Consider the following 25014-nt stretch of genomic DNA (forward strand, 5'->3'; position numbering starts at 1 on the left):
CTTAATCGGTCCCCCGCTAGCCCCTGTTTGGGCAGTTTTTCATGTGGACAATTCGGTTGTCTTTTTGTGCATGGCTTTGGTTGTTTCCGGTATACACGATAGGCAAGGCCCGATCCTTTTTGTTGGTTCCCGCTTGAAAGATTGTACATCTTTGGCTGATTATAAATAAAATTCGTCTTCAAATTAAAAAAAAAAAAAACTTTCATGCCACGTCTACAATTTCTTAGTGCCCATGTATCAACCATATATCGCCCACCACCTCCAGAGTATCAAAGTTCTTCCCCATCTTACACAAGATAAAAAGGAAGAGATGTCTTAATAGAAGTCGTGTAAGGCGGCGGCATTTAATTCCTTTGTTCCCCTGTCCTGGTCATTTAGCAGTCTAGGGCCCTCTTAAGTCAGTTTAAACCTAGTCGCTAGTACGAGAGTATTGAAAGAGTTATTAAACTAGAGTTTACAAGCTCAAGTAAGAAAAGATACTATTATAAGCTGCTTAATAAATGGCTGGAGCGAGGAGTCCTGCCAATGCCACTGCATGTGTTTGGATGGAAGTAAATGACAAATGGAATTAGAGTTAAATGAACTGAAACCTAGTAAATTGAGGTAAATGAGAAATGGAATTGGAGGTAAATGAATTGGTAGTAAATGGCTTAATTAGTTATATTTGGATGGGAGTAAATGAAATGCATTTAAAATCCAAATACTACGTTGGATGGGAGTAAATAGAAGGAATTGGAATGCGTTGAAAATTTTTAATATATTTACGGGAACATGTGTGATATTTCAAATTAGCCTTATTATCCTAAATTAGTATACATATCTAATATTTAATAGAATGATTATAATAAGCCCATTGAAATATATACTTTTACAAAAAATGAGGAAATTTCAAGCTTCGGGCGGGCCACAAATGTAAGGCTCACAAATAAGCAGCTTGCCATTGTTTTTTAGTTGTCTGTTTAGATGGCCATCCTTTGGACAGTATTGATCATTCTATTTGTGTGATTTTAGTGACGTAGCTGATAATTAAATTATTTTGAAGTATCATTAGTGTACTTCGTAGGTAATGAAAATGTGCATAGAAACACCTTTGTTTACTCGTGCGACTCTCTAAGAGAGCTCAGGAAGGCATTTCCTTCGTTACTTCGAAATCTTCTCTCATTGCAAGCTCACTTACTCCCATTTCATTTCATTTCCATGCATTTATTTCCATCTAAACACACCTGAAAAGTCATTTACCTCCATTTACACCGCTCCAAATGGCCCCTAAGGAATACGGTTAGCTTTTCTCTTCTTCTTTTATATATATATATATATATATATATATATATATATATATACATATATATATGTATGTATATATATATATACATACATATATATATGTATGTATATATATATATATATATGTATATAGATTTTGTGTATGTGTGTGTGTGTACATACATACATATATATACATATACATATACATACATATATATATACATATATACACACATATGCATATACATATACATACATATATATATATATATATCAATCTATATATATATATATATATATATATATATATATATATATATATATATATATATAGATATATGGGTTAACTTGTTAGTACACACCCCACTTGAGAATCGATACCAAGACCTTAGTGTTGAAACGAGGTTATCTTCACTCAATCTACCACTTGAGATATGGATAATATGTAAGGAATAAGGTTAGCTTACTCTTCTAATTAGTCTTGAAAAAACACACAAGTCACAGGGGTTAGCCTATTGGGATTTGTGTTGCGGAATCACACAGATCTAGATCTAGGATAGCAATCCAAGAGCACCAAGCAATCACAAGAGAAACACAAAGATTTAACGTGAAAAATCCATGTAAGAAAAAACCATGGCACAAAGTGACAGATCTTCACTATGAAAATAGAAATTACAAAGAGAGAGGACTTACCTGATTCGAACAACCTCAAATCTCACCCTTGCTACACCCTTTGATAACCCTAGAACCCTTTTAGAAACCCTTGAAATCCCTTTAGGAAGCCTTATAATACTTTAGAATAGCTCTAGGGACCCCTATTTATAGTTTAGGAAACTCCACTTGCACACTTCTTTGGAAAAATCTAGAAATCGCATCAAATTTACACAGTCCGCACAAAATCCACACAGTATCTGCGTAACCTTGAATTGATCATGCCAGGGCTTCGACTGGTTGAAGGAACCCTTCGACCGGTCGAGCTTGACCCTCGACTGGTCGAGCGACCCAAACACATAAAAACTATGCTCGCTGGACTTTAAGTCGAGCGGGCCTCGACTGGTCGAGCAGTGCTGTAAAACACAGATTTAAGTCATCCAATTTACAACGATCTCCGCCATGTCTTCAGTCTTCAATCTTCAACCGTATAGCTTCTTGACCTCTTCTCTTATTTTTGCATCACATCATAACTTCTCGTGCACACTCTGTCCTCCTTTTACGTCATCGCCAAGCCTAGAGAAGTTGCACAGAACTTGAACTTCTCTGTAAGAACGATCTAGGTGAGCATGTCTACTGGATCTGAATCCATATGCCCAACCACCTTTGCTCATGTCTTCCCAAAAGTAAAGACGTAGTCTTCTTACCATCTCACAGCTACCCAATATTGCTTGCCGGGTATTTGCTCATAACACTGATAGTGTGTGAAATAACCAGTCTAATACAGACCATGACATACACTGCCAACCGCATTCGAATAAGACTCATGAGATATATCCTGCTTTTCCTTACCTATTTTAGGACATGTCCTGAGGAAAACTTGAGGAGAGACTCGTAGGGAACGCTATCTGGCTTTAACTGGTCCATCACATACTTGATCAATACCTACTCAAGGTATTCTACCTGAGATAACTAAAGCCTACTCCTCTTTCAGTCTCAATGCCGAGAACCATCTTTGCAGCCCCCCTGATCCTTCATCCTAAATGTCCCACTTAACCAAGTCTTTAGTACGTTAATTTCAGACATGTCATGATTGACGATCTACATGTCATCAACATACAATACCTGACTCACCATGAAGGAATCGAATTTTATACCACTGCCTAGGCGACAGGTCGCACCACGACCTCCTACAAACTTTTTTCTCAACCCCTTTAACTTCGAACTGCTCGGGTTGCTTTATGTAGATCTGCTCTTCCAATTTCCCTTGCAGAATTGCAGACTCCACATCCATCCTTCCAGCTCGAGATCACATTGGTCAACCAGCGCCAATCACGGATCTAATAAACATCTGCTATACCATCGGTGCGAATATCTCTGAGAAGCCGATCCTTTCTCTTCGAGCATAACCCTTCATTACCAACCTCACTCTATATCTATGTTGTATCCTCATGAAGATCCATCTGCATCCAACCACTCTCTGGCCCACTGAAAGCTCCACTCGTTCTCATTTGTCAGTCTGGTACAACGAGTCCATCACATCGCTCATAGTCACCTTACACTTCTCAGCACCAGGCTCACCTAGAGCCATTTGATTAGAAGACAGATCCCCTGCGATATTAGAATCATCCATGTACCTTGCCGATATCCTGTGATTATGCCGTATGATTCTTCTTACAGGTGGCTACTCCACCTGCTCTGTATCCCTGTCCATGCATCATATCCTTCATGCCCAATATACCACACACGTGCAGAGGTGGAATTCGTCACAACCAGTGCAGCTCCACCTTTTGAAGTACTCCCGATCAACCTATAAACATTATCGAGTCGTTGCGCTTTCATGATTACCCGTGCCCCCTTAGATACTTTAAGGATACCATCAATACTTGTGACCTGCACCATATAACCTTGAGTGCACCAAGAGAAATCAGGCTCTTCTTCATATAAGGAACGTACCTCACCCCAGTCAGGGTACGCTCTGTCCCATCAAACATCTTAACATGCACCGTACCAATAGTCACAACATTACAAGCACTGTCATTGCCCATAAATACCTGTCCACCATCGCACTCCCTGTAGCTAGTGAACTAACTCCGACGAGGAGTTATGTGAAAGGATGCCCCTGTGTCTAGAATCCACTCGCCCCTACTATTATTGTATGGTCGTCTATTCGTAGACACAAACAAAACATCACCGTCATATCCACTCGATCCATCTGACGTGGCAGCATTGGCCTCCCTGTACGAAGCCTCAAATTCTTCTCTCTTCGATTTAAGATTTTCAAAATCCTTCTTCACATGTCCTTCCATCCCACAATTCTAGTACTTTACCTTTCAGTTGCCTTTACCCTTGGATTTGGATCTAGAACCTGAAGAACATATACCTTATTCAGAATTCCTACCCATTGTAAACAGTGCATCAAAAGATATCCTCATGTCGATGTTTAACTTTCTCATGGCCTTCCCTTGAAGGACCAAGATAATGGTGTCGTTTATTCGTGGTGCACGTTGTGTCCTTGAATGACTCATACGACGTCGGAAAAGAATTCAACAACTTACATGCTCGTTCTTCATCTTTCATCATATCCAGCAATTTGCAAACTAATTTATTAAAGTTGCCGATGTAAGCCTCTAGATCTCCACCCTCTTTCATCTTAAAGTTATACCACTTCTGCTTCAAGTATAGGCGATTTTCAGAAGATTTTTCACATGGACATCCTCTAACTTTGCCCATAACTTAGCCGTAGTTTTATCCCTCATGACGTTGTAGATAACCTCATCCATGAGACATAAATTGATCGATAATAAGGCCTTCTTGTCAAGAGTATTCCAATCATCATCAAACATAATAAACTTTTGCTCCTCAAAAGCACCATCTTCGCCTTGCTTGATTAAAGAACCGATCATCTTGATCTTCCATAACTCAAAGTTATTTTTCCCTGAGTATTTCTCAATATCATACATAGTGCTTACCATTATTACTTATCCCTCATATTTAGATCTATGCCCTAACGATTGCTCTGATACCACTTGTTGAGATTTGTGTTGTGGAATCACACAAATTTAGATCTAGGATAGCAATCCAAGAGTACCAAGTAATCACAAGAGAAACACAAAGATTTAACATAGAAAACCCTTGCGGGAAAAAACTACGGCACAAAGCGACAGATCTTTACTATGAAAATAGAAATTACAAAGAGAGAGGACTTACCCGATTCGAACAACTTCGAATCTCACCCTTACTACACCCTTTGATAACCCTAAAACTATTTAGAAACCCTTGGAATCTCTTTAGGAAGCCTTAGAATACTTTATAATAGCCCTAGGGACCCCTATTTATAGTTTATGAAACTCCACTTACTCACCTCTTTGGAAAAATCCAGAAACCACATTAAATTTACGTGGTCTGCACAAAATTCGCGCAGTATTTGCATAACCCTCGATTGGTCGAGCCAAGGCTTCGACTAATCGAAGGACCCCTTCAACCGGTCGAGCCTGACCCTCGATTGGTCGAGCGGCCCGAACACCTAAAAGCTATGCTCGTTGGACTTCGAGTTGATCGGGCCTCGACTAATCGAGCAAGCCTCTTGAACGGTCGAGCAAGTCTCTCGACTGGTCGAGCAGTGCGGTAAAATACAGATTTAAGACATCCAATTTACACCATAGCCTTTGTTGCATTAGTGGGGAGTAAAAAATATCCTTACTCTCATTTTTATATCAACCGAACCCGTGTAAACAAGACTTTTAGGAGACGACTTTTGTAATCAAAAGAGACCCATCTATTTATGGGATTTTGGGATTTTAAGTTGCATAGTTTCGGGAAATGAGAAGGCCTATATACAGTACACCTCTGGTGCATGGAATGATGAAAAGATCCATGCCAAAATCTCCATTTCATACACTGCTTGCCTTTTGCTTCTGGTGCATACACCTCTTGTGTTTGGTGGAGAGATGCAAAGCTCAAGATACAACTAATGCTACAACAGACCCAGATGAAGGTTTGCATCCTTAGAATCTCAATCTCTCTCTTATGAAAATTTAGAGTTTCATCTCAACAAGGACTCTATTTGTCTTGCATTGAATCTTTTTATTGAAACCCAGCTGTAACTTTTCTTTTGAATTTTTTTTTTTAATTTTTTTCTCTTAATGAAGTAGCAAGTTGAGACTAAGTAGGAGTTCTGTACGTAGGAACACCGCTGGGAGCTTGCTCTCATTGCTGGTCCCAAGCCCAGATAAAGGACGGGGTTGTATTAAGTTAGCTGCTGGCATTTCTAATTAATGACCCGACTTATTGGAACAAGGCTTAGATGGCCTGAGATGATTTTTATTTTATGTTTTTCATGGAAAAAAAAAATGCAATCACAACCATCAATCTTCTGGTCTGTACCATATATGGTCTATGGACCAAAAGTGGCGTGAATTGGACTTTTGCCCCGTGGCAGACCATTCTTCATCTTCTTCTTCTTCTCTCTCTCTCTGTTGTCTTTTTTCTTTTTTTTCTTGGGTGCATGTGACCATTTGTTTGTGGATTAAGTGGGTGGTGCAATTTCTTGGGCTGAGGCCCATCGATGCTGTGGGCCACCAGATGGATGATCTATAGCCTTTAAAAAAAAATTTAATTTAATTTTATAAGTATTTTCTTAGATTGGATAATGATGCTTAGTTGCCGATCATGTGTACTAAATAAATGATACAGAGCACTATAAGTGCAGAGAACATAAATCAGACCATTCTACTCATCCTATCAATAGTCTGTCAACTGGATGATCAAGATCGTTTAAATAAAATCAGGTCCAATCAACAATATAAGCCATCTCTTTGGTAAGGCCCATCACGGGAGAATTAATTTTATCATGCAATCTTAACCATCTCATCCTTAGTTTGGGAATGGATGAATAATAAAAAAGAAGGCCACAACTTACAGATGAATTGGATCATCTCATTGGTGTGATTTTTTTTTTAATCTGGCCCAAGAAATGTATACCGGACCTAATAAATGGTCTGCGTAGAACAATTGGACCGTCTAATTGTCCTGATGCAACACCAAGGTCTTTGATTTATTTAAGCTAAGATCTACCGGTCATTGGATTTGCATATCCAATCCAGTTTATATGGCATATACAAAAGTACACTGGGAGATAAAAGCATTCATGTGATTGTTTATAAAATTGTTCATATATGCCACGTTTGTTTATAATCCAATCTTGGGCATGTTTGGGTTTCTGCGAAATTGCAACTCCTGTTGGTGTTTGGTTTTCAGCCGTTGGAATGTGAGCATGTTAAAATTGGATTTGCAGCTCAATTCAAACGGAACAACTATGACCCAATCGCTGAGATAGGTAGACTAGTAGTGTACAACCGAGATCTGATGAGATCGGCTGCCTAATAAACCACTCGTTCAATGATGAAAAGTCAACAAATAAAAGCCTCAAATTCAATGATCCAAAGCACCTATGGATGGGCCTCACTGCAATTGCAAGAATCAGAAAAAACCAACTGAGGAGAATTATTTAATTTATTCTTATTATTATTTGCTGTTGTTGTTGTCGTTGTTATTGTTATTATTATTATGATTATTATTTATTTTTGAAATATTTTGGCTTGAATATGACTATCTACTTAACTCATACATTTGAAGACAATCAATGGAAGGGTTTGGATCTCGCAATCTTAAAAATTTTCAGGACATCTCAAATCCACCATGCACGAGACTAGATCAACGGTCTTGATTATCGAACCATGGCCCGACATGTATAGAAGTCTTTCTCATCAGCAACCTCCAACATTAGTTACCATACGTTCGAGATTGTGGGAGCCACTATGATGTGTGAGTTCCATCCAACCCATCCATTATATGCGCCCCTTCATAATGTTAGGCCTGATCCATGACTCAGGTGGGCCACAAAAAAGTGGAAAAGTGGGGGACGATGGGAAGTGGGATACACACCAAATGGAATGTGGGGTCGACCATGTAGGTTATATGTCATCCAACCCATTCATCAGGTGAACCCCACTAGGATGAAGGAAGAAACCTTGTATCAACCCATTCCAAAATTCAGATGGGCCACAACAAGTGAATATATGGGTTTTATGGATGACTGTACATTTCTCCGTGTAGTGTGTCTCACCTGGGATTTTGTTGCGGATGATTCTTGGGATGTATGGTGCACACGAGGAGTTACACCAGATTCACGGTTTCGATTCCACGTGGATATCACGGTTGGGCCCCACATAGTTCCAAAATATTATAATTTCCGACTCATTTTCCCTTCTTTTTTTGGGTTTCCTAACTGCCGTTGATTAGTGTTGGCCCCCATGGGCTTATTATAACATTTTCTATATGTGTATGGCCAGTGAGAGCTCTTAATGCCATTTTCCAACATTGGGGTCGTTCTGCTTCTAATGAATGGAACATAAGTGGAGAGCCATGTAACGGGATCGCCGTTAATTCATCAACGATTAGCAACCCAGGGATCATATGTGATTGCTCATTCAACGGTGGATCCACCTGCCACATAACCCAAATGTAAGTGTACACTCAGATATGCTAACTTAGTAAGAAAATATTATTTATCAAGTGAACCGTCTGGTGGGCCTTGGATCTTTAGAATTTCCTGATCGATTTGATCTTTGTGTAATGGCTCATCCATAGTGTGGATCACCAGATGAATGGCTTCGATCATCGAGAGTAAATACAACGTGTAGGTAAAGGTGTAGTGGATTACCGATTCGTGTATTCCTTGGAATCCTACTTACACTTTATTTTATTTTTCATTTTCAGCAAACTGAAGGGGTTGAATGTGAAAGGGCCAATTCCGGAAGAGCTCCAAAACCTGACTTTCTTGACACACCTGTACGGATTCCCCTCCCTTTTTTCGTTGTTGCTGTTATGATACAAGAAATTAACTAATATCAACCGTTCAAATGTTGGGACCCAGTTTAAAAAACTACACTTATTTAACTTCTTGAGTAGTTGGTTGGTGGATATTTGATGTAGAGTTTAAATGAATGATGCCATTCAATGATTTGATTGCAAAGGATAAACATCCATTAATCAAAAGTTATGATCATCGATTGAACGTTGGGGAAAAAATGATCTATACTTGTCTCTTGTTTTGGAAATTTGGATTGCGTATTGACTAACTCAGTAGGCTTTTATCGTAGTTTATCTACACTGTTCATCAGTTTTAATAGCTTATTTCATGAGTTGAGCTCAAAATTGAAGTGGGAATAATGATTTTTACTGTGGAAACTTTCCATCAGTTTTATTCAACAGTTCGTAAGATTACTCAGAGATAGATGAAGGGAAAAGACAAATATCAGCTTGGCTTTAAGAAATTTTTAAACGTAGACTTTTGATTGACACTTTTTCCATTGGTGTGGTCCACTTGAACTTTCAATATGCTTTATTTTTGTTCTCAAGCTCTAAAATTAGCTGATAATCAAGTTCTAAAATTAGCTGATAAAATAGATGGATGAAATAGATAAAATACATAAACAACGGTGGGCCCCACAAAGTTTACTTAGTATGCGTACAGCAATCCCCTTCCCTTGTTTTTACATCGAAGCGGATTGGGCCACGCCATCGAGGTTGTGTAGCCTCAATGGTGAGGCATGGTCTGTCAAGCATGATCTGAGCTCTCTCTCTCTCTCTGTTTTTTAATTTAATGTGAAAGTGGATTGCATCCAGCCCTGCCTAGGATTGCGTCCTGCCCATGTCTGGACGAATTACCGTCCAGGCAGATCTGTGGAGGGGCTTTTTTTTTTCCGAAATCTCTATGTATTCATTGATAAATCAAGACGTACAGGACTAGGCTACTCGGGGAAGACCCATTACAAAAAAGGCTAGCCTGCCTATCATATCCTACACTGCGAATTTCTATTGATGCTCTCTAATAGAGCCCAACCCCGCCTTATCTAACCGATACGATACTGGCGCTTGACAAGACAGGGCAGGCTAAAGGTCTCCCAGAAAATCCGGTTCACTTGACTCTCACTCCCTTCTTTGACCAACCGTCTGCCGGGCCATTTCCTTCTCTCGGAATTAGATAGAGATTAAAAGATCCCCTACTTCGATACCCTCTAACCCGGCTCAGCTAGTACCTCCATTTCCAGGTATTGCTGGACCTCTCATTGAGTGAGCCCACCACCCATTTTGAATTGGATTCAACAATCACTCTATTTATTCGGAGGTTCATACAATAGGCCATCCCATCACACATCGCCCGAAGCTCCGCCATGTTGTTGGAACTGTGCCCATAGCCCTTGACAAAAGCGAAAATCATATTGTTATGCCAGTCTCTAATGATGCCACCTCCCACCTGATGGCCCAAGATTTGATAAAGCAGAGCCATCAACATTCAGTTTGGCCCAACCCTCTCTAGGCCTGATCCACTTCACAATAGAGAACGTTTTTGGAGGGGGAGGGGGGCGGGATATCCCCAGCTCAGAGAGAGCAAGGGAGTGGATCATCGGCTAGGATGAGAGCCTCGGATTTCCACGGTCCACTTTCCCCAACCACCACTTCACTTTTTTAATCACCCTTGAAGCAGAAACCATAGAGCCGTCGAACCTTGCCTCATTCCAGGCCCTCCAGATTTCCCATAGAATAAAGGAGGGGGAAAGCCACCATAATTCTGAGATGCTACCGCCTGGTAGGGGCAGATGCCACCACCAGTTCAGCCGGTCCTGGACCAAGGGATGAGGGAAGAGGGCAAACCCAAAAATGCTGAAGAAATGCTTCCAAACCTTATCTGCCAAACTTCCACCAACTACTTCAGCCAGTCCTGGACCGAGGGATGAAGGAAGAGGGGAAACCCATTTGTGGAGGGGTTGATATATCTATTTATCCGTGCCGTCCATTCCTTTTCTTGGATCAATTTAAGGTGTGAGTCTAAGAATGAAGCAGATACAATGTTCAACTGATCACCCCACAAATGACTCTTGCATTTAATACTCCGTGCATTTAATGTAACCCGAGTCCCCGATTTGTTATGGTTCACTTGAGCGTTGGATCTGTCTCTTTCTTGGGCTCATACCTTAAAATGATTCAAGAAAATAGATGATGGATAAATCAATACATCACGATGGACCCTTCCACAGATTTGCGGGGATGGTAATCCATCCAAGCAGGGGCAGGACCCAATCAATAATCAGTTATATTTGCCTCATATCTAATTACATGATGCAGCCGCCAATCAAATATTCTTGCATCATTTCATAATACTAAGGTGGACGGTGAACTACTTGTTGATGCAATTTTCCGACAGACCCTCCTTGGCTAACCCGTTTGAACCTGCACAAAAAAGAACAAAAAACAAAGGAGACCCTGGCTTGTACAAGGGACCCTCCGATGCTTAAGTCAGATCTCTGGGGTCTTTAGATGGGTAGGATATCTTTGGAAAAGAGTCACCAGTCGAGTATTAGGGTGTAGATGTGCATATCTTACATTGGCTGGGAATATCTCTATTTATAGGAGAGGGAAGACGTACGTGGTAGGGAGTCTTTCCTGATATACCGGAGACAAATCCTTTTTCAAAATCCATTCAGGATCCTTATTAGATTCCGAAGTTCTTGGGATCCGATCTAATCCTCCAAAGATCTTGGGAGAGATTTTGGGCCGTTGGAAGGATCTTCAGATTATTAGTTCATGGATAGGTCATTTACCGAATTCTCTATGGAACCGGCATATGCCTTCTCTTAGAGGTCATCTCAACCTAAAACTGAGCTCTGGTCAAGCTATGATCGAGCTCTAGTCAAGCCTCAACCGGACTATGGCCAACCTATAATCGACCTATAGCCGATCTAAGGCCGAGCTATGGCCGACCAATAGGTTAGGTCGGCAATTGGCCATTTGAGTAGACTTACGGTGGCCTCCTCTTTGTGTGTCCTTACAGTTCACCATTCCTCTAGGAGGTCAGCCTGTTTCTAGACGTAGATGCCCTTTAGGGCTTAAGTGTCGAGGGGCTCGTGCTGTTTAGTAGAGTTGGTCCATTCCACAAGTTAAGCTATCCGACTTACTATTTTCCCTCCCAACACTACTCATTCCATGCAATGGGGGAGTAGCTCACCACCCACACCCACCTAGGCGGTGAAATGATGTGAGGAAATATGATTGGTGAGGCAATACACTATCAGAGAAGGCCTGCTTTTTATAAGGTTTTTCCACACGCTACATTGTTTATCTCTAATAACATATGACCTACCAATCAAATCTAAGCATTTCACCACTGCTCACCCAACCCAAGTCCCATGTAATGGATGCCACATACACACATTTTAGGTGCCTGAGTATGGATAGTCACAATCTAGCGGGAGCACGCTAGCCTCACCCAAGACAGTGTTGCCCTTTATTGTATTTGATGTCTTAAATCTAATCAGATTATGTGCAGATTTTTTCGCAAAACTACGAAATTGTGGGATTTGTTTCCGATTTCGTTTAGGATTCTTTTATATATATATATATATATATATGGGTGTAAACGAGATTGGGATGCATTCAAAGGGTTTTTAAATAGTTATAGGGTTTCAAAGGGATATAGTAAGGGTGAGATTCGAGGTTGTTCAAATCGGGTAAGCCTTCTCTCTTTGTAATTTCTGCTTTCATAGTGAATTTTTGTTGCTTTATGTCGTGGTTTTTTCCCGAAAGGGTTTTCCACGTTAAATTGTTATGTTCTCCTTCCTTTTTGCTTAGTGCTTTTGGATTGTTATCCTAGATTCATCTCTGTGTGATTTCGTCATTTTCCCAACAAGTGGTATCAGAGCAATTGTTGGGGCGCAGGCCTGAATCTGAAGGATTGACATTAATAGGAAACACTAGGTATAACCTTGAGAAGTACTCAGGTAAAAATAACTTTGAGTTATGAAAGATCAAGATGATCAGTTCCTTAACCAAGCAAGGTGAAGATAGTGCTCTAGGGCTGAAAGTCGGGCGGGTTGGGTTGGGTTGGTGCTCAACCCTAGCCCAACCCAAGGTTCCCATACCTCAATCCTAACCTAACCCAACCTCGGGTTGGGAATTCTCAACCCAAGCCCAACCCAAGCGGGCTCGGTCGGGTTAGCCCTGTGGGTCGGGTAGATATATGCTAATATTTTCATTATTATGTTAGCCAGTTATATTTTCAATACATGTCTTATTTTTTGTACCTATAATTTTATTAATTATATATGTAGTTATTTATCGTAAAGAAGTTCATTTTTTCTAAACAAACAAGCTAAATATATAGGACAACTAATCCTTTAAAAGTCGTATTATTAGCTTAAGTCATCGAAATGACGTGGATCAATGAAACCCGACGGCATTGGGATTTTTTGTGCCTTCAACGCAGACGATCTGCACTCAATTATAATTAATTTATAAGGAACTTATATATTGATCGGGTTCAGGTTGGGTCGGGCAACCCAAGACCTCAACCCGAGCCCAACCCAAGTTTTATCGGGTTGGTGTTTGTATAGCCCAAGCCCGAGACCAAACCCGATACATCCTGCCCAAGCCCAACCCAATGTCGGGTCGATCATAGGTCGATCGGGTTAAACTCGTCCAACTTTCAGCCCTATGGTTCTCTTAAGGAGTGAAAGCTGACTATAAGTGATGATGATTGGAATACTCTTGATAAGAAGGCCTTATCCTCAATTCGTTTGTGTCTCAAGGATAAGGTTCTCTATAATATTTTGAGAGAGAAAATTGCAGCTAGTTTATCGGTGAAGTTAGATGATATTTATGTGAAAAAATCCACTAAAAATCACCTACAGTTGAAGTTACAGTTGTTTACCTTCAAGATGACAGAGGGTGGAGATGTGGAGGCCCACATTAGTTACGTTAATAAATTAATTTGCAAGTTACTGGATATGGAGGAAGTGGTCAAAGATGAAGATCAAGCATGCATGTTGTTGAATTCTCTTCTGGCATCGTATGAGTCATTCAGAGACTCATTGTGCACCGCATATAAATCCCTGAGTGTGGACACTATTATCTCAGCCCTTCAAGGGAAGGCCATGAGAAAGATAAACTGTGGCATAGGGACATCTTCTGATGCACTATTTACGAGAGGCAGGAACACTGATCGAGGTACAAGATCTTCAAGACCTAGATCCAAATCTAAGGGCAAGGGAAAAAGAAAATTGAAGTGCTGGAACTATGGATGATTAGACACATGAAAAAGCATTGTTCAAATCTTAAAGTAAAGAAATAAAACTCAGAGGCTTCTTCCAAGGAGGCCAATGTTGTCACATCTGATGAAGAGACAAGTGGAGGTGATGTTTTGTCCATGTCCATGATCTGACACTTGCATGAATATCATAAAGATGAGTGGATCCTTGACACAGGAGTGTCATATCACATGACTCCTCATCGGAGTTAGTTCGTCAGTTATAGAGAATGCGATGGTGGACAGGTCTTTATGGGTAATAACAATGCCTGTAATATTATGGCTATTAGTACGGTGAGCATCAAGATGTTTGATGGGATAGAGCGTACCTTAACTGATGTCAGTCACGTTCTTGATAAGAAGAAGATTCTGATTTCTCTCGGTGCACTCGAGGCTATAGGGTGCAAGTTCACTAGTCTTAATGGTGTCCTTAAAGTTTTAAAAGGGCCACTCATGGTTATGAGAGCGCAAAGACATGAAAACCTTTACAGGTTGATCAAGAGCACTTTAGCAGGTGGAGCAGCAGCGATTATTGCATATTCCATATCTGCACATATGTGGCATGCTCGTCTGGGTCACATGAGTGAGCGGGGCATGAAGGTACTATCTAATCGTTGTTCGATTTTAGCTTATAAGAATTCTGATTTAGATATATGTGAGCATTATATATATGGTAAACAATCTAGATTATCTTTTAAATCAGGAAAACATGTATGTAAGGGAGTGCTTGATTATGTGCACTCTGACGTATGGGGGCCATCGCCAGAGGTTTCCATTGGGGGTCGTCATGCTTTGTTTCATTCATTGACGACTATTCTTGGAAAGTTTGGGTTTACTTCATGAAATGTAAATCTGAAATTTTCACCATATTCAAACAATAGAAGGCAATGGTGGAAAAACATTCAAGGTCAAAAATAAAGGTTTTAAGGACTGACAATGGTGTAGAATTTACTTTCAATGAGTTTAATGAATATTGCAATGATGAAGGGATCATTAGGCATACCACAGTGTGCCACACACCTGAACAAAATGGTGTGACTGAGCGGATGAATCGAACTCTCTTAAAGAGTGCCCCACTCATGTTAAGTAATGTTGCATTGGGCAATGACGTATGGACAGAGGCCGTTAACACAGCTTGTTATTTGGTGAACTGGTCTCCTTCTACGATAATTGAATGTAAAATTTCAAAGGAAGTATGGAGTGGTCATAAGATTGACTACTCAGATTTGCACATATTTGGTTGTGAGGCTTACTCTCATGTACTGTCAGTTGAGAGAGATAATTAGACCATATATCCAAAAAGTATATATTTGTTGGCTATAGTATTGGTGTGAAAGGTTATAAATTATTCGACAAGGTCACACGTAAAGTTATCACTAGCCATGACATCAGATTTGATGAAACTCCATATTCCACAAGAATGATCAAGAGGAGCAAGAGGAACCAGAAAAGTTGATCGTAGATCTCTAGATTGACACATATGATACTCAGGCAGAGACAAATATGCAGACAGAGGTATAAGAGCAGGTGGAGCAGTCACTTGTGAGAATAAACACACCGCATGATCGCAAGTTACCGACAATATATAGAGACGACTCTAATATTGCATATACCCTCATTATAGATGAGGGAGACCCGTCTACTATTCAGGAGGCTCTTAATGAGCCTAATGCAGAAAAGTGGAAGGCGACTATGGATGATGAGATGGACTCGTTGCACAAAAACAACACATGAGAGTTGGTGGAGCTTTTAGTGGGCCGAAAAGCGATCAGATGCAAGTGGTTATTCAAAAGAAAACATGACAGATACAAAGCGGGACTAGTAGCAAAGGGGTATGCTCAAAGAGAAGGAATCGACTTCACAGAGATATTCACCCTAGTGGTTAAGCAAGTATCTACCAGATTTGTGTTGACATTAGTTGCCTAATATGATCTTGAGCTGGAATAGATGGATGTCAAGACTGTATTCCTGTATGGGGAGTTGGAAGAGCAGATTTACATGAAGCAACCAGAGGACTATGAAGTTAAAAGGGTAGAGAAAAAAGTTTACAGGTTAATGAAGTCGTTGTACAGCTTGAAATAGTTGCCTAGGCAGTGGTATAAAAAATTTGATTCTTTCATGATGAGTTAGAAATTTATTCAGAGTGAATACGATCACTGTGTCTATTACAAGACATTGAGTGATGACAAATTCATCATCCTAGTATTGTATATAGATGATATGTTGATCGCCAATCATGATACGTCTGAAATCAACGTACTGAAGACTCAATTATCAAGAACATTCGAGATGAAAGATCTGGGGGCTGCAAAGAGGGTTCTCGGCATAAATATTCATAGAGATAGGAAGATGAGCAATCTTTGGTTATCATAGACAGAATACCTTGAAAATGTGCTAATCAAGTATGAGATGGACCAGGCAAAGTTGGTGAGCTTCCCCATGCTGCTCACTTCAAGCTTTTCTCAGAACAATGTCCTAAATCAAATGAGGAAAAACATGTTATGTCTCATGTGTTTTATTCGAATGTGGTTGGCAGTTTAATGTATGCCATGGTCTGTAAAAGATTAGACATTTCACAGGCAGTCAGTGTTGTAAGCAGATACATGTCAAACCTCGGCAAGCAACATTGGGAAGCGGTGAAATGACTACTTCGATACATTTGAGGTATAAAAAACTGTCTTAACTTTTAAGAATATAGGGGCAAAGTTGGTATGTTATGTGGATTCAGACTACATAAGCAGTATGGATTCCAGAAAGTCAACTTCAGGATACTCGTTTGTTCTAGTGGGTGGAGCAATTAGTTGGATGTCGAAGCTTCAGTCCGTAGTGACTCCTTCCACGACCGAAGCAGAGTATATGGCAGTGACAGAAATGTTTAAGGAAAGTGTTTGGTTAAGAGGCATGATAAATTAATTAGGGCTTCAGAAGGAAGTCGTGCTGATTAATTGTGACAGCGAAAGCGCTATAAATTCGGCTAAAAATTCTGTTTATCACTCTCGTACTAAACACATTGATGTTCGTCACCACTTTATCTGACAGGTGCTTGAAGGAGGCATAACTATGGAGAAGATTCATATTAATGTAAATCCAGCAGACATGCTCACCAAGTTTGTTCCTACAGAGAAGTTCAAGTTTTGTACAACTTCTCTAGGCTTGGCAATAACGTAAAAGGAAGACGAAGTGTGCACGAGAAGCATTGATGAAGCTATGATGCGAGGCAGAGATAAGAGAAGAGGACAAGGAGCTACACGTTTGAAGATTGAAGATATGGTGGAGATTGTTCTATTCGATGTCATAAATCTAATCAGATTCTGCGTAGATTTTTTTACAAAATTGCGAAATTGCGGGATTTATTTCTTATTTCGTTTAGGATTCTTTCCAAGGCTATATATATGGGTGTAAATGGGATTAGGATGCATTCCAAGGGTTTCTAAATAGTTATAGGGTTTCAAAGAGGTGTAGCAAGGGTGAGATTTAAGATTGTTTGAATCGGGTAAGTCTTCTTTCTTTGTAATTTCTGCTTTCGTAGTGAATTTTTGTCACTTCGTGCCGTGGTTTTTTCTCGAAAGAGTTTTTCACGTTAAATCGTTATGTTCTCCTTCCTTTTTTCTTGGCGCTTTTGGATTGTTATCCTAGATTCATCTCTGTGTGATTCCGCCGTTTCCCCAACACCCATATCGTGGGGCTCACCTTGATGTATGTATTTTATATCTACATTATCCATTTATTTTGTCATATTATTTTAAATCTTGAGCTAAAAAATGAAGAAGATCCAAACTTTAGGTGGACTATATTATAAGAAATAGTAGTGATTGAACGTCTTATCATTAAAAAAAATTTCAGGGCCCACTATAATGTATCGGCAACATTCATTTGTCATCCACCCTATTAATAAGGTCACATAAAACTGGACGAATTTAATTTTTTTAAAAAAAAACAAATATCATCTCGATCAAAAACTTTTGTGGCTTATTAATAGTTATTCACCACTATTTACCATAATATGGTTCTCTTGAGAATTGGATCTGTTTGTTTTTAGGCTCATGCTAAAAAATAATCTAGCAAAATAGATGGATAGCATGGATATAAAATATAACATGGTTAGTAATTAGGCCACATAGAGATCAAGCTTATTGTTCTTAATATCTAGTTGGGTTGAGTTAGGGCTGTCAACAGGCCAGGCTTCAGGTTGGCTTCGGCCCGGATTTTGAACTACTAGGCCAAGCCTATGCCCCGACCATTGACAACCCTAAGTCGAGCTCAGTCTACTACATGCAAAACCCAGGCTAAGCTTATTAACCACAACCCTCTTGAGTCCTAAGTGTTGGAATATTTGGTTGAATCGAATAGACTATTTAAAATCAAGAACTAAAAAGAAAAAGGAAAATTAAATTTAAGATAGAAAACTTATATATTTGAGTCGAGGCATGACGTGAGTCACTTTGCTTGAAATCGAATTTGCTCCCTTAAACAGTGTCCCAAGTGAAACAGGTTTCCAAAGCAATCAACCTCCAGGATACATCGACTATGACCCGGTCCTAGCGGTGCACTCACTGTACACAAGCTCGAACCACTTGCAGTTTAACCCAAAAGTTCTGAGTTGACTGAGCGACGAACTCACCAATCAAAACTTGTAAACCAGAAGATAGAGAGTTTTAAGAAGATAAGAAAGATTTTATTTTTTGAAACTGGAATGGAAGTCCTTATATAGATTCTGAAGTGGTGCATTAAGCACCCTTTTAAAGGGTTAGGTCTGTTTGGTTTAAACCCAACAGTTACATCTCTCTAGTTTAAAATGAAAAGGTGCAAGTGCGAGTACACTTTCGTAAATAAAGTCTCGCGAGTACCCATACACACACATACCTCACGTGAGTTCACCCGCACCTGCGCCAGCACCCGCATCCACACCACTCCCCATCCCAGCCCAGCCCGTCCCATCCCATCTTGTCTCGTAGCGTTGCGCACGCGCACATGGACACAAACTCGGACTCGACTTGGCGCGTGGCCCCCGCCCCCTTCGGGAACCAAATTCACATGCCCCTTGAATGGGGCTCAAGCCTCAAATCAAAAGGCTTATCTTATATATAAGAAGATTTTCTTTAGAAAATCTGATGTGGGACAAAACTCATAAACCCAAAATATCAGAATTTTAAATGTGGAGGGAAACCAAAATATTTGAAATTCAAATTTAAATATAAATTTTGAAACAAAATACAATAATACCCCACATGTTTCAAAATTAAAAGTCTTTCGAGTTAGTGCAATGATGTTGGCGCCACCATAAACTTGAACCGACATTAGAGTAAGCAAGATAAGTCTACAAAATCAGGTCACACCATAGTCTTAAACTTGAATCCTTTTAATATAAATCGCAAATACATGCCACTCATACAACTCTTCCTCTGCAAGTGATTATGCGGTTCGGTATTTTTCGGTCATACATCATTACCTGGATTTCATGAGTGCTCTAGAGAATTCGCTTAGATTCTCACAGAAAGTGGCCTCCACCTCCACACCCATATAGGTGAATTCTATCAACTGTATATAGCAACTGTATACACCACCAAATATATGGCTATGGATTCATTAAGAGTTCTAAAAACTCATCATTTTGCGTTATATCTCACACTGTACACCATAGAAGGGGCTCATATATCTCAGTGTAATCATCTACCTCGTGTCTTATTGTTTACCCATTGAACCTATCTCATGTGATCTCCACTTGTATAGGTTGGGTTGCCGAGACTGGTAGCTCATATATTAGGCTTAGTCTCATTCCCTTCAATGTATCATTGATTAATCTTTTAGATAGTCCTTTGGTCAGAGGATTTGCCAGATTCTTTTCTAATATCACAAAGTCAATAGATAGGACTTCATCACGCAACACGTATTTCACTATATTGTGTCCGAGTCTAATATGCCCGCTCTTTCCATTATATATTTTACTCTTTGCTTTTGTTATAGCTGCTTGATAATCATAATGAATAGATATGACCGATACAAGCTTTGGCCACAATGGTACATCAGTTAAGAGATTTCTAAGCCACTCAACTTCTGATCTAGCCTTTTCTAATGCAATAAATTCGGATTCCATAGTTGACCGAGCGATACATGTCTATTTGGTAGACTTCTAAGAGACTACTCCACCCAAAGTGAAGACATAACCACTAGTGAATTTTGTCTCATTTGAATCAGTGATCCAGTTAACATCACTATATCCTTCTAATATAGCAGGATAACCATTATAATGTAAACCATATGTCATATTGCCTTTTAGGTATTTCAAAATCTTAGACAATGCGTTACAATGCTCTTTTTCAGGGTTATGTATATATCTACTTAGCCTTCTGACTGCAAAAGTTATATTTGATCTAGTGCAGTTTGTTAGATATATGATACTACCAATTATTCTAGAATACTCCAATTGACACATACTATTATTTGTATTTTTCATGATAGTCACACTATAATCATAAGTTGTACTGACAGATAAACAGTCAAAATGGTTAAATTTTCTCAGTAACTTCTTAATGTAATGAGATAGTGATAATACAATAACGTCATCTTTCCTAGTTACTTCAATACTCAAGATTACACTAGTCTCTCTTAAGTCTTTCATGTCAAATTTAGATAACAAGAATTTCTTAGTCGTAATAACTAATTTAATATTAGTTTTAAAAATAAGCATGCCATCAACATAAATGCATATAATAACACAATCATTTTCAAAAAAATTACTATATAAACATCTATCTACATCATTTATATAATAACCATTTGATTTTAAAACAATATCAAATTTTTCATGCCATTGTTCAAGAGCTTGTTTTAGACTATATAGTGATTTAATTAGTATACATACTTTATTTTCTTTACATAATATCTTATAACTCCCAAGTTGCTTCATATATATTTCTTCTTCTAAGTCTTCACTTAGGAAAGCCGTCTTAACTTCCATCTGATATACCACCGGTTTATATATGGAAGCTATCGCTATTAAGACCCTGATAGTTGTAATCCTTGTTACAGGGGAATATGTATCAAAATAATATATTCCATCTTTTTGTTTAAAGTCTTTTACTACCAACTTATCCTTAAACTTATCAATAGTTGCATCTGATTTTAGTTTCTTTGTAAACACCCATTTACATCTTATTGGTTTATTTTCAGGTGGTAAGTTTACAAGTTTCCAAGTGTTATTAGATATAATAGATTTCAACTTATCATTTATTGCTTCTTTCTAGAAGGTTGCATTTAGAAAGTTAATCGCTTCTATATAGGTTGTAAGATCATCTTCTACTAAGATGGTGAAAAAACCATCTCCTAAGTTAGTTTCTCTTCTAACTCTAATACTTTTTCTTGGTTGTATCACTTTTACTACTTTCTCGTAAGTACTTTTACTAGTAGATGCGATATCTGATTCATTAACTTCCTCCATTCCTATAGATTTGGATTTCATAGGGAATACGTTCTCAAAGAACTCTGCATCCCTAGCTTTTATAATTGTATTGGGATCTAGAATATTATACTTAGTCTTTAAAGCTAAAAACCCATACGTTGCACTGTTTTGTGCGTACCCTATAAATACATAATTGGTCATTTTAGGGCCTGACTTTCTTTTCTTAGTTTCAAGCAATCCTACATACTTTAATATATTTATAACTAGCAACATGATTCTTCCAAAGTTCGTAAGGTATTTGTTCAGAAGACTTAGAAGGAATCCTATTTAGGATATAACAAGCAGACAAAATTGCTTCTCTCTACATATTTAAGGGTAAGCCTGAACTATTTAACATAGCGTTCATCATCTTCTTAAGAGTTCCATTCTTACGTTCTGCTATTCTATTTTGTTCTGGTGTATAAAGAGTTGTATTTTCGTGAATTATTCCACTCTTTTTACATAATTCTCTAAATTAAGAAGATTCATACTCACATCCTCCATTTGTTCTAAGTTTTTTAATTTTTATATTTAATTGATTTTCAACTTCAATTATGTACTTAGAAAAAACATCTAAAGCTTCATCTTTATTCCTTAATAGATAGACTCTAGTGAAGCTAGAATAATCATCTACAAAAGTTATATAATATCTTCCACCTCAGACATATGATTTCTAAAATCACCTAGGTCACTGCATATCAACTCTAATAGAACAGAGGATCATTTTATTCATTTAAATGGTTTTTTTTAATGAATTTTGATTCTACACATGTTTCACATTTATTGATTTCTTCATTAGCTATATTATGTAATAAACTTAATCTTTTCATTTTCTTCAAAGACATTACATTAACATGACCTAATCTATTATGTCATAAATAAAAGGGTTTAACGATATAAACAAAAATGGATATTTTCTTATTACTATCATTGAATACATTTATAATGAATCGACCATCACTACAATATCTCTTACCAACAAAAGTTTCATTCTTAGTCATCACAAGTTTATCTGAATCAAATACTAACTTGACATCAGTCTTATTGAGGAGTGAACTAGAGACCAAGTTTCTTCTAATGTCAGGCACATGTAGGACGTCATTCAATAGTAAAGTCTTTCCAGAAGTAAGTTTAAGAAGTACTTTCCTTTTCCCTATAACTGGAGATGTTCTAACTTTACCCATGAACACCTGTTCATCATCTCCTAATACTTGGTAGGAGGTAAACATGTTACGATCTTTGCACACGTGCATAGTTGCACCAGTGTCTAGTACCCACTCCAAGTTGTCTATAAGGAAGACTTCTAACACCACAACTAATACCATGTCAGACCCATTGCCTATTTATAAGATTAGTCTGCAGCTTATCTTTGTTTTTCTTAAGCCTGCATGTTTTAATATGATGCTTAGGCTTTCCACAGTTGTAACAATTTTCATTTTTCTTTAATTAATTGTTTACATTCTTCTTTTTGAGCCTGTATTCATTGGCATAATGTCCAGGTTTGCCACAGTTAAGACATTTGCCTATTTTTTTTCTTATTATTTTTCCAACTTGATTTCACAAGATTCACATTTGAATCTATCTCATTTTCATTTTCTTTTTGGTCCTTCTTTCTATTAGTCTCCTCTATTCGTATATATACGATTATAGTTTCCAATAAAATACCGTTCTTTTTATGTTTCATTTTATTCTTATACTCTTTCCAAGAGAGTGGTAGCTTTTCTATCAGCGCTCCTAACAGAAATGTTTTATCCAACTTAATTCCTTCTGATAACAGTTCATGAACTAGATTTCGAAAATCATGAATCCGATCAGTGACAGGTTTGTCATCTGTCATTTCATAGTGAAGGAAATTAGCGATTGCATGTTTCTTAGCGCCTGCATCTTCCAAAATTTACTTCTTTTCCAAAGCAGTCCATATATCTTTAGCAGACTCGTAAGAAGCATATACATTAAATAGTTCGTTAGACAAATAGTTCAGAATATAATTTTTGCAATTATTTTTATCTACTACTTTAGTTTGATTTGATGGACTATAGTAAATGATTCAGATAGTGTGTATGAAACTTTAAGGGTAGTCGGTGTGAACATCAGTTTTTGTTTCCACTGTTTAAAGCATTGTCCAACGATAGATTCAATTTTGCCTAACTTGGTAGAAGCATTTACTGTTACGGTAGCCATAGTCTATTTAATTCAACAATTCAATTTCAATATTGTTGGAATATTTGGTTGAATTGAATAGACTGTTTAAAATCAAGAAACAAAAAGAAAAAAAGAAAATTAAATTTGAAATAGAAAACCTATATATTTGAGTCAAGGCATGACGTGAGTCACTCGGCTTGAAAGGCTTGAAATCGAATTTGCTCTCCTTGGACAGTGATCTAAGTGTAATAGGTTTCGAAAAGTTTTAAGAAGATAAGAAAGATTTCATTTTTTAAAATTAGAACGGAAGTCCTTATATAGACTTTGAAGTGGTGCATTAAGCACCCTTTTGAAAGGCTTAGGTTTGTTGGGTTTAAATCTAACAGGTAAGACCAACCGAACAGTCACGTACACATACACCCATGCGAGTATACTCGCACCCGCACCTTACCCCGTCCCTTCCCGTCGCACACGCCGACTCGACTCAGCACGTCATGGCATGGCTCGGCGCGCGCGTGTGGTCAATGGCATAGATTAGACTTATTGGCATACCTAGGGGCTACGCATGAAATAAAAAGAATGGGATGGCCGGGGAAATTGACGAGTAGCAAACATTCAACATACATGTGTGCCTATTAATTTATTAGGAGTCACATCACATACTGAGTAAACTTTGTGGGTCCCACCATCATTCATGCATTTCATCCACTCCGTCCATTGAATTTATCAGATAATTTTATATCTTTATCCATAAAATGAAGTATATAAAAAGCTCAAGTGGACCACACCACTTGAAACAGTGTGAATTCAATGTTTACTTTGAAAAGTTCTTAAGGGTGGGTCACAGAAGTTTTATATCAAGCTGATATTTCAAGCTGATATTTGTATTTTCACTTTATATGTGTCTGTTTTATATTATGAAAAGATTGGATGACAAATAAACATCACGGGAGGCCTTATATAGGTTTCAACGGTGGAAATCAATAGTTCCACTGTTTATGTGGTATGCTCTAATTGAGCTTTGAATATGCTTCAATTTTGGGCTCAACCCCTAAAATTATCTTTAAAAAAGGATGGACGGCGTGGATAAACTACATGTATTCACGGTGGGCCCAACAGAGTTTACTCAGCAGGATATGAGCGTACTGAGTTACTCAGTACGCAATCCGATTTCATCAATTTAGAGGTAAAGCTTGGTTAGAAATCAACATTGTGGGCCCCCCACCTGATGAGCGTCTTTGGTCTTGCACACGTGTCACACTTCACCAAGTGTTTTCTTTACATTGCAGGGATTTTACGCAAAACTACATAACGGGTACCTTGCCAGCATTCATCGGCAATTTAAGGTCCATGCAATACTTGTAAGTATCGA

At 38.4% G+C, this 25014-nt stretch overlaps 1 protein-coding gene across 1 annotated transcript in view; it reads left to right on the plus strand.

Annotated features, from left to right (window-relative positions):
- Window positions 1–5739: 5739 nt before the first annotated feature.
- Window positions 5740–25014, plus strand: part of LOC131219934 (probable LRR receptor-like serine/threonine-protein kinase At1g56130) — a 37820-nt gene continuing 18545 nt past the window's right edge. The window contains exons 1-4 of the mRNA XM_058214920.1: window positions 5740–5914; window positions 8271–8442; window positions 8698–8769; window positions 24932–25003. Coding sequence (XP_058070903.1) covers window positions 5740–5914; window positions 8271–8442; window positions 8698–8769; window positions 24932–25003 — 491 coding nt within the window. The remainder of the gene's footprint in view (window positions 5915–8270; window positions 8443–8697; window positions 8770–24931; window positions 25004–25014) is intronic.

This window comes from Magnolia sinica, chromosome 12 (genome assembly GCF_029962835.1).
Source record: "Magnolia sinica isolate HGM2019 chromosome 12, MsV1, whole genome shotgun sequence".
Lineage (NCBI taxonomy): Eukaryota > Viridiplantae > Streptophyta > Magnoliopsida > Magnoliales > Magnoliaceae > Magnolia > Magnolia sinica.